Here is a 13,483-nt window from a genome sequence, read left to right as displayed (position 1 = left end):
ATGTAAAGCACAATCTCTGTAAAGCGCCTTGGATAAAGGCGTTATATAAATGCACCATTTACCATTAAGAACCTGTGATCCAATGGTTGTATAGGGTTGGATGGATCAGACCATTTTTTCCTTCTATTATTACTAAGACTAGCACAGGACTGAGTAAGGTAGAATATAATAAGATTAAGTAAGGTGAAGCAAAAAAAAAGAAGAAATTTAGATGCTTATGCAGCATCCTCCGGCCTGACACAGCAGTAAAGTCAGCTCTCAATCACAGATTGTGCTGAAACTCCTCGACTGGACTGGATTTGATGTATAAGTAGAGAGGAGGTCATATCCATGGGATTCAGGAGGAGAATGAAGGGATTTGAAGCGGGGGATGGGGGGGGGGACTGAGGCAGAGAGGTGTGTAGCCGCCTGGTGATATGGCCGAATGGGTAAAGAACACTGATTGGGTGATTCGTTGATTGAATGTGACCAACCTCACCACCGGGAGTATAGGAAAGAGGTCTGGGGATGTGTATGTGTACCAAATGGGATTAGTGGAATATGAGAATTTCCCCTCTACTTTTGCTGTGAACACACTCGCATACGCGCGTGCAGGTATATCCTTGCACAGCCGTACAGGCGTACACACACTCACTCACACGCATGCACTCTGGCATACAAACACACACACACACACACACACACACACACACACACACACACACACACACACACACACACACACACACACACACACACACACACACACACACACACACACCACATGCATACAGTACATGCACAGACACATGCACTTTCCGCAGGAGATGTGAAATGAAAGGGAGCGCTGGGAAGTGGTGAGGCGGTGGATGGATGGAGAGATGGGGGGGGGGGGGGGGGGGGGGGGGGGGGCTTGGGGTGAGAAGGGAAGAGTGTCTCCCATCCTTTGATCTTCTCCAATCCTGCCTCTCTGACAGCAGAGGTCTCCAACCCTAGAAAGCTCCAGGGACTGGTGGAGTCCACAAAATGACAGTCAATATCCCTACACATACACACATACAAACACACAAATTATTCTCTATCTCTCTCAATCTCTCTCTCACCTCTCCACCTCGATGGGTGAATTCTCCTCATTCGCAGATCTCGCGCCGGGTATACCAATTTTGTTATGTGCTGCATGCGTAAACACAGGCTGAATGAATAAATACTAATAAAATCAACATAATGAAAAAGAAAAAAACTATCTCTCTCTCTCACTCTCCCTCCCTCTCTCTGTCTGTATCGACTTCCTTCATACATTCATTCAACCATCCCCCAGATACCATGCACCCACATTCTACCATGAGCAAGAGGAGATGAGCGGAGGCTTTAAAGTGTTACTATAAACTTATAAAGTAGCATGTACTCAAGTACTACACTTATTAACCCATTCAGGAGGGGAACCCCTTTCGGTGTTTTAAGCATTATGTTTTTTATAGCTATTTTCGAAAAATCATGAAAATGTGGTGCAAATCTTTGAATATATATGTATTCTTTCAGAGCGAAGGTTTTTAAGTGGTGCAACCACTTCCTTACGCAGCTTTGTGTGTCTGTGGATGGGTGGCTGGCTGGGTCTGTCCGAGCACGAAACCGGAACCGGGCCGGCACCCTGGCGCGTTCCTGTTCCTGCCTTCCCTGGGGACATTTGAATAATCTGGTCTCAGGTCTAAATGGGTTAAGTACAATTTGCAGTATACTTTTACTTCTACTACTACTACATCTCAGTGGCAAAAAAATAACTTTTTACTCCACTACAATTATTTGAAAACTTTAGTTACTAGTTACTTTTTGCCATTTTTTTATTTTTTTATAAAGTATATTTATTGGTTTTTAACAAACTTAAAGACAACAAACAGACATTACACAACAAGAACATAATAACAAACAACAAAAGAAAAGAAAAAAAAAAAAAAAAAAGAAAAACCCAGCTCAGGCACAACATCATTATAAATAAAAAGATTGAACATACAAAGACATGGCAAGGACAATGAACCACAATGACTCTTGAGTTTTGATAGACTCCCATTCAGGAAATACATCCATACAGTATATAAATACATGTTAAAAAGGCAGACAATACAGTTATCATAGGCACAAAACATTACAATAAGAGCAGACCAATGCATACTCCACTCAAAGGCGGCGACCGCCCCCCCTCCAGGCGGCAGGGCCACCGCCCCAAGAAGCGGCCCCGATGCAATGCATCGAGACCCCTGCCCGGGCGACCACCCCCCCATACCCAAAGGGCAGACCAGCCCCCACCCCAAAGCAGAGCACACACTAGGGAAGAATGCTGGCATATAAGATATCTAAGGCTGGCACGGAAAACCTCCAAGTATTGTGGCAGACAATGTTGGTCCAATATGATCTAAATAAGGGTCCCAAATTTTGTAGAAAGTGTCCAATTTAGAATGCAACATGCATGTAATGTATTCACAAGGAATACAGTCCATTATAATGTTATGCCATGATTTCTTTGATGGAGCAACATCCTTGATCCAAAACAAAAGAATATTTTTCCTAGCAGCAAACGTTAATAAGTTGTACTTTTTGCCATTTTGATTATTCTTATAAGTTATAAAACAAACATAACCACTTCACATAACCACAAAAAATAGACGATCTACAAGCTCACAATGTGTCACATCGCGATGCAATGTGAGCTTGTAGATCCGCTATTTTCAAAGGATTTTTATAACCCTTTATAAAAACTTGTGAAATGGGACATGATTCTGCATAATGACTTCTTTCTACTTTTGGTACTTTTACGTATATTTTGATACCAATACGTTTGTACATTTACTCAAGTCAATTATCCCGGACTTGTAACAGTGTTTCTACATATTGATACCCTGAATTCTACGCTATGGCTCCGAGGCATGGACACTTTCAAAGCAATTAGAGAAACGGTTGGATGGCACTTGGCCTTCTAATGAGAGCGCAAAATCTGTCTTGGAAGAGCCACCCATCGACTAATCTAATATACAGCAACCTTCCCCGTGTTTCTTCACTAGTCCGATCCAGAAGAACAGAGTTTGCCGGCCACTGCTACAGAATGAGGTGTGTCAAAGCAGACCAGAGGTAGAAAAACTGTTGTTCCCTGATGTCATCGCTAGGGACACATGCATCAGTAAGCACTAGCAGGAACTGGGGATGGCAATGAAGGACCGGAAAGTCTGGCATGGCATTGTGAAATCCATGATCTCGAATCTTGAATCTTGAATCTCGAAAAAATGATGATGATTGATACCCTTATTAAGTAGGGTATCAATCCCAATGCTCCCAATGCTCCCATGTACTTGTGCTCTCATTGGCATTTGCTCTGACAGCCAGCATGTACACAGAGTCCCCTATAGCTCCAGCTGTATTGCGGAGGCGCTTGTCCGCCCCCCCCCCCCCCCCCCCCCCCCCCCCCCCCAGCCCCCCCCCCCCCCCCCCCTTCCCATATCCCCTCACCGTCTTTGTCGCCCAGCACTTGTCAAATAAGATCACTGCTCCCTTCTGTGGGACCATGGTGAGGAGAGAGAATAGTTGAACTGTTCATGTGCTGCTACCCATCCCGGGGGAGCTTAAGCCGTGTTGTGGGGCCGCCACAGCGGAGTAAAAGGCGGCGACATTTTCGCGTGACGACGAGTCTCACAGTTGAGCACTCGTCTCCTTAATGAACTGTTCCTGTGATCATAATGTACATACAGTGAGTGCCTCTCAAAGCCAGTTACCGGTTGCTTCAGCCATGTGTTGATGAGCACTTAGCATGTTCCTCCAAGTCAGTCTGGCAGAGGTGCGAGCGAGCATTCCATCTGCAGCGGTGCCCGCTCTGCCCCCCCCCCCCCCCCCCCCCCCCCCCCTCTCTCTCTCTCTCTCTCTCCAGGGAGTGGGCACACCCATCAGGATCCATTAGTCTCCGCGGTGACAGGCCAGCCATCCACAGAGACTGTGCCTGGAAGAGGCTTCTCATTGGCCCAGAAAGTGGCCATGAGGCCTTTTGGCTAATAGGCTAAGACACTGTGCCGTTTGTGCTGGGAATCTATGGCTGGCATGAGATCAGTGATTCTCAAGCTGTGGGCCGGGGTTCCACTGGTGGGCCGCACGAGTGTTGCAAGTGGGCCCCCAAATAATTGGCAAAACACTAAGATAAAAATGAAAATATAACATTTATTTTAAAGAAACAATGGATGCTTTTAAGATTTTCAAGTGGGCTCTGTTCCAGAAAAGGTTGAGAAACCTCTGCATTATAGATATTCTTGAGTCTTCAAAGGGCAGAAGGGCAACTCAGTGATTCAGCGCTGGGGTTCCATTGAAGCATGGTGTTAGTAAGGATGTGCTGAGCGTTTAGCCTACAGTGGTTCTCTGTCAGAGGTGAAATTGATTGTGTAGTTGCCCTCTGACCTCAGTGTTGGTGATGTCATAGGTTATGTTTGATTGGGCTTTGTGGCGTACATCCGACACCTCAACTATTGATGTTTCTCTCCCACATAACACCACGCATTTATCCCACACATAACCCTAGACGTAACCCTAAATGCATGCAACTCTAGGAAATGCTGTGTGCGTGCGTGCGTGCGTGCGTGCGTGCGTGCGCGCGCGCGTGCGTGCGCGCGTGCGTGCGTGCGTGCGTGCGTGCGTGCGTGCGTGCGTGCGTGCCTGTGTGTATAATATATACACGTGTATATAAATTGACATGTGAATGGAACAGGTTGATCAATACAAAGACAGATGGGTGGATGAACAGACAGAGAGAGAAAGCCATACATACACACAATGTAAACACCCTAATAATAATAACAACCATCTCCCATTCCTCTCTCCTCCTCCGTGTGTGTGTGTGTGTGTGTGTGTGTGTGTGTGTGTGTGTGTGTGTGTGTGTGTGTGTGTGTGTGTGTGTGTGTGTGTGTGTGTGTGTGTGTGTGTGTGTGTGTGTGTGTGTGTGTGTGTGTGTGTGTGTGTGTGTGTGTGTGTGTGCAGACGGACGCGGCCCTGATGTACGACGCCGTGCACGTGGTGGCCGTGGCGGTGCAGCAGTCCCAGCAGATCACGGTCAGCTCGCTGCAGTGCAACCGCCACAAGCCCTGGCGCTTCGGCAGCCGCTTCATCAGCCTCATCAAAGAGGTATGTACCAGTAGTACTGCACACACAGTATAGTTAGAGAAAATTAGCTAAATGTGTGGCAAATCTGCAACAAAAAATAATGTTTACCACTAGCTTTCTTCACAAATGTGTTCAGAAAGGTGTCTACTATCACATCCCTTGGGAAACTTTATACTCAATGTTTTTGTAAAACTGTAAATAAAATAGCTAATCTACAAGTTCACAACACTACATGTTGTTTTGTCTGTGCGTGTGTACGTACGTCTGTACGTCTGTAATCCACGTAACTCGAGTTGGTCAGACCCACGGTTGTCCAGAACCGCCCCAAAAAGGCCTCTGCCCGGGCTCTGGACAGGCCCAGTGTCCATATATGGAGCTGGCCTGTTCTCACATCATTCTGACGTCTGCATAGACTCCATATTTGGGCATGCCTGACAAAGAACTCCATATACAGTATGGGCATAAAAGGGACCTAACATATGGGTGGGGCATGCATCTCCAACTTGCATCGTTCCAAGTAGGCCAGTGCCCAACGGGCACCGCTGTAGAGGCTCCAAACTAAATCTGCAAAGTTACTACTAACTAAAGCTATCAACTAATTAATTGTAGTGGTGTAAAAAGTACAGTGGAGCAGAAATATAGTCTCAAGTATAAGTATCAAAACATGAAAATACTCAAGTAAAGTAAATCTACCTCAAAACGTAAGTCCAATACTTGATACTACATGTATTTTACACTGTTTGTAGCTACAGTATGTCACATTTATGCCCATTTCTGCCCCAGAACATTCTCACTTCTAATGTAAGATTTAGAAAGATATTACGAACCTGTGTTTGACTGTGTGTCCGGAGCTAATCTGACAAACTGCTGGACCGATCAATGCCAAATTTCTTTCGATCCCCGAATTTGGAGTCATACATTATAGATTATGTCATAGATGACTGACATCACAGGCTGACCTCATAATGTCCGAGATCCATGCTGGAGCTATGAGGAGAAACATTGAATCATGTGGATCCCTGCAGGATCCACATGATTCAATGTTTCTTATAAATCCCTATAGTTTGTGATGCTGCATTGATGCCTTCCTACAACATGTATCATGTTTTCTGAGCACGTACTTCATAGAAAGCACTATACCTTTCTAAAAGTCATATTTCCCTCGTGCGAGCGCACAGCCTGCACACTCTCTGAGTGCTGTCCTCCAAGCCTCTTTATGTATAAATCTATACCCGTGATTACATCAAAGGTTCCGTGTGTCTCCGTATAACTCCAGTCGGGGGTCAGCCCATCTGCTTTGTTCTAGGAAGGTCTTTTATTCCGGCGGATGGTATCATTGCAGGTAATTTGTGAAATGAGCTATTGTGGTGCTTTGATGCTGCCAGCCAGAACACCCCCTCCATCCCTCCCCGTCTCCCTCCCCCCGCGTCTGCTATCGCTCCTTCTCCTCCTAGCCCGTCTGTTCCTCCTCTGGCTTTGAAGTGAAACTTCAAGCACAATGAATTACAATGCATAATGAACTCTTACCTGTCAGCCCTGCCTGCATCTTTTGGTACATCTTGTCATTGTTGTGGCGTGTGTGTTGTGATAGACGGCGAGCAGGAGGAGCACGACGGGAATTCATAATTGCGAGGGAGGAAAAAGGCTTTGCGATCGAAGATGAAATTGTGTGTGTGTGTGTGTGTGTGTGTGTGTGTGTGTGTGTGTGTGTGTGTGTGTGTGTGTGTGTGTGTGTGTGTGTGTGTGTGTGTGTGTGTGTGTGTGTGTGTGTGTGTGTGTGTGTGTGACGACCGATTCGGTATGATAGTTGCGGTTAATTGAATGATGGGCTGGGAGCTGGGAGCTGAGAGCAGCATTGCTCTTGGAGTGCTATTAATGTGACTGCATTTGCTCTGTCTGTCTGCTTCTCTTTCTGTCTGTCTCTCTGTTTCTGTCTCTTTCTCTGTCCCTGTCCCTTTCTCTTTCTCTGTCTCTTTCCCTCCCTCCCTGTCTGTCTGTCTGTCTGTCTGTCTGTCTGTCTGTAGGCCCACTGGGATGGGTTGACTGGACGTGTCCTCTTCAACAAGACCAACGGACTGAGGACGGATTTTGACCTGGACGTTGTCAGCCTGAAGGAGGAGGGACTGGAGAAGGTGGGTGTGTGTGCGTGCAAGGGGTGTGCCAACATATCGTTATATTGATTAGTTACTAGTAGTAGTAGGTATGTAGCGTATGAGTATCGGTATGTACTTTAGGTTTATATTTCCGCCATCAAACTGACTGCTAAGACATCAGTGGTAACATGGACACTGAGGACTCTACATTGTGCACAAGCTCCATAATAATGAATGTGATTTTTCTTTTGTCACAGATCGGAACCTGGGACCCTCCCAGCGGTCTGAACATGACAGAGACACACAAGAGCAAGACATCCAACATCACTGACTCTCTGGCCAACAAATCACTCCGTGTATCGACCATACTGGTAGACACGCGCACACACACGCACACACAAACAACACACACACACACAAGGATGCACTCAGACATGACCATGTATCTTCTCTCATGTGTGTGTGTGTGTGTGTGTGTCTGAAGGAGGAACCCTACGTCATGTTTAAGAAGTCGGACAAGCCGCTGTACGGGAACGACCGCTTCGAGGGCTTCTGCATCGACCTGCTGCGGGAGCTGTCCGGCATCCTGGGCTTCCGCTACGAGGTCCGCCTGGTGGAGGACGGCAAGTACGGAGCGCTGGAGGAGAAGACGGGCCAGTGGAACGGCATGGTCCGAGAGCTCATAGACCACGTGAGTCAAGCCGTACCGTTCTCAGCCCTTTTCATGTCAAGGATATTAAAAGGCTAGAGACGGGGAGACTGCTGTTACTGGACAAACACTCTAACGGCTCTAGCCTTTAATTCCAGAATCAGAATATAGAACTTTAACCCTTCTCCTACTGTGCAGGAGACCCGGTGCCTCCACAATGCTGAGACATATTCAAAATGATACTATAGAAATGTTTTTCATGTAACAAAATGAATGTAAGCAAAGTCCAGTGTTGGCATTAAGCCTGAAACATACTCCATGCAATGCAAGTACATGAACACGAACACTTGAAGCAATGCCAGATCGATGGTACGAGTTATTGCGCGTGTCATCTGAAAATCATCAATTCGAAACAAGCAGGACATGCATGCGTTGCAGCGAGGTTTTCTATAGCATGGGCAACAAACAACAGATTGAATCTGTATGCTTGTTTTATCTTCTTTTGTCTTTCATAATATAGCAGGCTGTAGTTGCAAATGTAATGTGGGTTTATTGCCTCCACTGCATGTTCAGTATGTTCACTGGGGACCCGTGTTTGTGAGGAATACATTTCAGGTTGTAGTTTAACTCAGAGTATCACTCCGAGGTTTGCTGTGTAGGTGTTATAGAGCCTAACCGAGATGTATATCATGTTCTGAAGTAACCGTTATCTCCCCAACGTGAGAATTCCAGGAATACATACAATAAAAAGTTATAGATTTTTCAGCGGATGCCCATATGATTTTAGCGTTTTAATAATTTATTGCCAATGGTTTGTTGTGCTGCAAGGGGCGCCATGGACGTTTTTTTGCAATGTCTAAAAGGGAGATGTGACATTTGGAAATACAGAATGTAATAGGGAAACAAATAAAACACCATTCTTGGAGAATACATATATTTTCAGTCTCTGGATGGCCTTGCCTTGAATATAAAATGAGAGATATTAAAGCCTCAGTGTATATTGTAGCCTGGTTAACCACTCCCCCTTGAATACATTTCAAATGTTTTCAAGGGGGAGCGGTTTACCAGGCTATAGGAATGCACACAATACGTTCTGTGGAATACCGGAGAAGTCGCTGGGTTACCAACTCGCCGCAGCGAAAAGTGGAGAGAAACAAGTTTCAATCTCTTCATCAACGTGCTAACATGCTGTCTTCATCAGTATACTGTAGTATGTCAAACCCACAGATGTTATAGTTAATTTCCAAAGTGATCAAATTATTTTGTGCAATTAAATGGTCAGCTAGATCTGATAAAAAGTCTACTGGTATGTGAATACAATAAAGTGATGATGATCTTTGCATTCTTCAGGATTATTCCCAAATCCAAACACTTACTACAGTAAATAGCTGATCTACGTACAAGCTCTATTTTCAAAACAGGTTAAAATAGTAATGATTCGTGCATTAGGAACAGTGTTACTCTTTTAAGGAGTAATATGTAATACGTGACATATTACTCTCTTGATATTTCAGGATATTGTTTACTAATGAATTTCATTGTTTCGGTACTTTGGTATTTAAACTTTAGCATTCCTACTTCATCTACTGTAAACTCTTAACAACTATCCCCTCTCTCTCTATCTCTCTCTCTCTCTCTCTCTCTCTCTCTCTCTCTCTCTCTCTCTCTCTCTCTCTCTCTCTCTCGCTCTCTCTCTCTTAATTCAATGCAAATTAAAATAAAGGTGTAAGGTGTGTTGAAGTAAAACTAAAATGCACTAAACCGCGGCGAGTCGGAAAAGCAGCGACTTCTCCGGTTAACCTTTCTGTGCGCACACATACAGCTAATCCAAAGACGGTGCTCTTTAGTCACTGACCCACAACATCGGATAAGAAGAAAGGAAATATCTGTGACCTCTAATTTTCACCCCAACACCACTTACTTCCTTACCTCCTAATCAAGCTGAACAAATTACCACAATGGTTGTCGACTCTCCGCAGTGGCTCATCTTCCGCCTACATATTGAACGGTCAAGCTGTTGACAGAAATCCGATCCTAACTCGATTGGTTCCACTCTAGTACCTCGACCCCCTCTGATTGGTCAACCTCTACCCCACGCCCCTTCCTATTTGTTCTTTCCCTGCAGAAATCGGACCTGGCAGTGGCTCCCCTGGCCATCACCTATGTCAGGGAGAAGGTCATTGACTTTTCCAAGCCCTACATGACGCTGGGAATAAGCATCCTGTACCGCAAGCCCAACGGCACCAACCCCGGAGTGTTCTCCTTCCTCAACCCCCTCTCACCTGATATCTGGATGTATATTCTGCTGGCTTGCTTGGGTGTCAGTTGTGTGCTGTTTGTCATAGCCAGGTAACATGTTGCTTCCTCCTCCCCCCACCCCCCACCTCCTTCCCTCTCTCTCTCTCTCTCTCTCTCCCTCCATCCTGAACTCCCCTCTTCCCTCATCGCTCGCTCTCACCAGCACTTGGCGATTTCTCCCTGAAGGCCCATGCACAGTGGCAACGTTCAATGAAAACCACAGAGCCCACACTGAAGGTCTTTGTGAATGTTCTCACAGGCAGGCTGTGTGCGTGTGTGAGTGCCCTTGTGCGTGTGTGAGTGCCTGTGTACGTGTGTGAGTGCCTGTGTGTGCGTGTGTGAGTGCCTGTGTTTGTGTGTGTGTGTGTGTGTGTGTGTGTGTGTGTGTGTGTGTGTGTGTGTGTGTGTGTGTGTGTGTGTGTGTGTGTGTGTGTGTGTGAGTGCCTGTGTGTGCGTGTGTGAGTGCCTGTGTGTGTGTGAGTGCCTGTGTGCATGTGTGAGTGCCTGTGTGCGGGTGTGCTGCTGAGAGAGTTTGAGTGTTACAGACCGGGCCTCCACTGAGCAAGTGTGAAATTTACATTTTATCATTTATATGATGTGGCAACACATCCATTCCAATTAAGTAGTATATCGTTGCTGTCGGGCAGAAACCTCTTATTTTCCCGTAATGAATGCCCTACTTGGTCATACCACACTAACCACAGCGTCACACCAAAGCATCAAAAGTAGCAGATCTGCCAGATTGAAACGTGGCCCGAAGTGACGTGTTTTGAGATTGACGATCTTCCACTTTTTTTCTCCTGAAAAGTAACAGTTTTGGACATATGAGGTTTCCACCCGACAGAGACGGCGTTGTTGCTGTCGGGCTGAAACATTGTCATGTCCAAAACCGTTTATTACCGTTTATTCAGGAATGTACCTGTTTTCCAAATGTCCAATGTACCAAATAATAAGTAAAGATAGTCACAGGCTCTTGGTTAATACTTTCAACCTATTCTGTGCTTATTATTATTATAGGTGAAATCTTTCACAATTTTTCAAACTCTTTCCAAATGAGCAAGAAATGCATACTGTAGGCTATACAAGCTCACAACGCATTGAGAGGTGAATGATGCATTGTAAGCTTGTAGATAAACTATAATGCTACTTTTGCAGTATAAAAAGGGTCAATCATTTATGAAAAAGATGAAATATGAAGATACATGGTTTCTGCCTGACAGAAACAATGTGCATTATATTCGAACCACTGACTGGCCACTGTATAATAGCCAAGCTGTTGTAAGGAATGTACCACTGCAGTGCACTGTATAGTTCCTGTGCATGTCTGAGGTAGAAAGAAAGGTGTGTGTTTATCCCAGATCTCAGAGTCCTCTGCTTTGACCCCCTGAGAGTTTTAGGATTCTCATGCACTTTTCACCAAAATGTTACCGGCAATATGAACACGCAAGAGGATAAAAGCGGCAACTGTCACCTAAGTTAGTTCAGAATATGCAAATTGTTGTCATTGTAATTTTTTTGTCACGGTTGGCCAGGGTAAGTGATTAGCATGTATTTTATACTGCTAGCATTCCTGGGCTGCCCAATAACGGCCTCAGCACTTTTGACAAATTGTTAAAATGTGTATTGTTTGTTTAACGGCATGGTACTTTTTTTTCTTCTTGCATGTCAAGGCACCAAATAAGTGCTTGCTTGGTTCTATTCAGCACCCTCAGTCTACCTGAAATACAGTATGCCCTCTGCGGTTTGCTGAGTTGAGTTCTCTCATAATTGTAGTATTGATCGTGCAGCCCCTGATTGATTGGTCGGAACCCTAAATGCCGAGTATATTATTTCCTTTAATCCGCTGCAAAATAGAGAGAGCGGAGAAAGCTTGCAGAGTCCCACATGCACAGTTGCACACTATAAAATGCATGCATACCACCAGAGTGGACTAGGTATTTGCAATCTCATTGAACCCGGCCCCCTACCTCCCTTTCCAACTAAATTAGCTACCTGTTCTTAAGCTCCACACAAAACACACCCTTTGGCCTTTTCTTTTGACTCAACTAAACGCTGTGGCTCCATTAAGCTTCCAGAGCTGTGCAATAACATTTATGCTGCTCTCTCTTTATTAGGAAAACAGAATTCCCTCGGTATAGTACAAATTATGCCGACCACAACCAGTGCATAATACATTTGCAAGTAATTATGGGCTATTATTGTTTTGTGCAGTAAGTCCATGTTCTGGTGGTCACCTGTGCCTCTCTCCAGTCTCCTCACTTGGCCCCGGAGAATAAAGGCAACACATCTATCACTGCGGCCAGACTAATTGAATCTGGTAGACAACTCACTGGTACAAAACTATACACGTCAGCTGACGGTTTAATTTTGTATTGACAAGAGAAGGGAATGAACTGAGGAACCCGGGTAAGAATGTCTTCGAAAATGGAGCTGAGAGAGACTTAGAAGAATTTGTTGGAGGAGGTTTGATGTTGAGAATACAGTCAAACATCAGGCTCCCCCAGGGATCTATGCTTGGTCCCATTCCTTTTTCCCCACTACACCAAATTCACACCAAATCAGCAGCATTGTGAGCTTGTAGATCTGCTATTTGTTCACCTATTAACTGACAGTGTCCATGAGGCTGTCCATTTACCCATTTATTATTCTGAAACGGAATGCTATCCAGCATGTCCCTCGCGCTCCATGTGAGAGGGCCTGACCTTATGTCCTTGTGATCGGTGTGCAGAACACGGCCTGATGCATGTCAGGGATCATGCGTGTGCTACTGTCAATAGAGAGATCGTGGTGGGAGTGGACTGGTTTGGTCAGTTTGGTAGGTAAAGGGAGAGAAAAGGTCTTGTTATTAAAGGGTTGCTGAGGGAGTGAGACTGCTGAGGGCATTCTGGGGTGGTGACGAGATGAAGAATGAGCTCGGCACTGCCTAGGCTGGGCGGGGGACCTGAAGACCTCAACGCTCCTCACGTGAGGAGGAAGAGGATTCGGGAACGGTCGTATCTGTGGGAATGTGCCGTGTTTTGCCGACATTTCCGTCTTATCGTGGAAGGGAAATACAAATCGTCCGAAGTATTTACTGTAACTGGGGATCATCATGGTCCGGGGAGCGGTAATTTGTTTTCGTGTGGCAGTTTGGTTGTGAACAGAGTCAATGGTGATTGTTAAGTAGTAGCGACGGTCAATGGATTGAAGTTTTGGACGGTCTTTACTCCTGAACTTGTGTTATTTATTAACTTCATTTAATGGAGGCAATATGTTGTCATTGTGGCTTGCATGGGACAGATGAAAGAGATGATCAGAGAGAGAGAGAGAGACAGAGAGAGAGAAAGTGGAATCAATG

General features: G+C 45.3%; 1 protein-coding gene across 2 annotated transcripts in view; it reads left to right on the top strand.

The window, feature by feature from the left end:
* The window catches only part of LOC306940382 (glutamate receptor ionotropic, kainate 2-like), a gene marked incomplete at both ends in the record, with an annotated part of 115,577 nt that overhangs the window by 83,046 nt on the left and 19,048 nt on the right, over nucleotides 1-13,483 (top strand). For both annotated transcript variants that reach the window (XM_079525436.1, XM_079525435.1), the window contains 5 exons: nucleotides 4,984-5,127; nucleotides 7,131-7,238; nucleotides 7,457-7,570; nucleotides 7,684-7,890; nucleotides 9,974-10,197. In XM_079525436.1, coding sequence (XP_079381562.1) covers nucleotides 4,984-5,127; nucleotides 7,131-7,238; nucleotides 7,457-7,570; nucleotides 7,684-7,890; nucleotides 9,974-10,197 — 797 coding nt within the window. The remainder of the gene's footprint in view (nucleotides 1-4,983; nucleotides 5,128-7,130; nucleotides 7,239-7,456; nucleotides 7,571-7,683; nucleotides 7,891-9,973; nucleotides 10,198-13,483) is intronic.

This window comes from Electrona antarctica (assembly GCF_951216825.1).
Source record: "Electrona antarctica genome assembly, chromosome: 17".
Lineage (NCBI taxonomy): Eukaryota > Metazoa > Chordata > Actinopteri > Myctophiformes > Myctophidae > Electrona > Electrona antarctica.
This window is presented reverse-complemented; position numbering and strand designations above follow the sequence as displayed.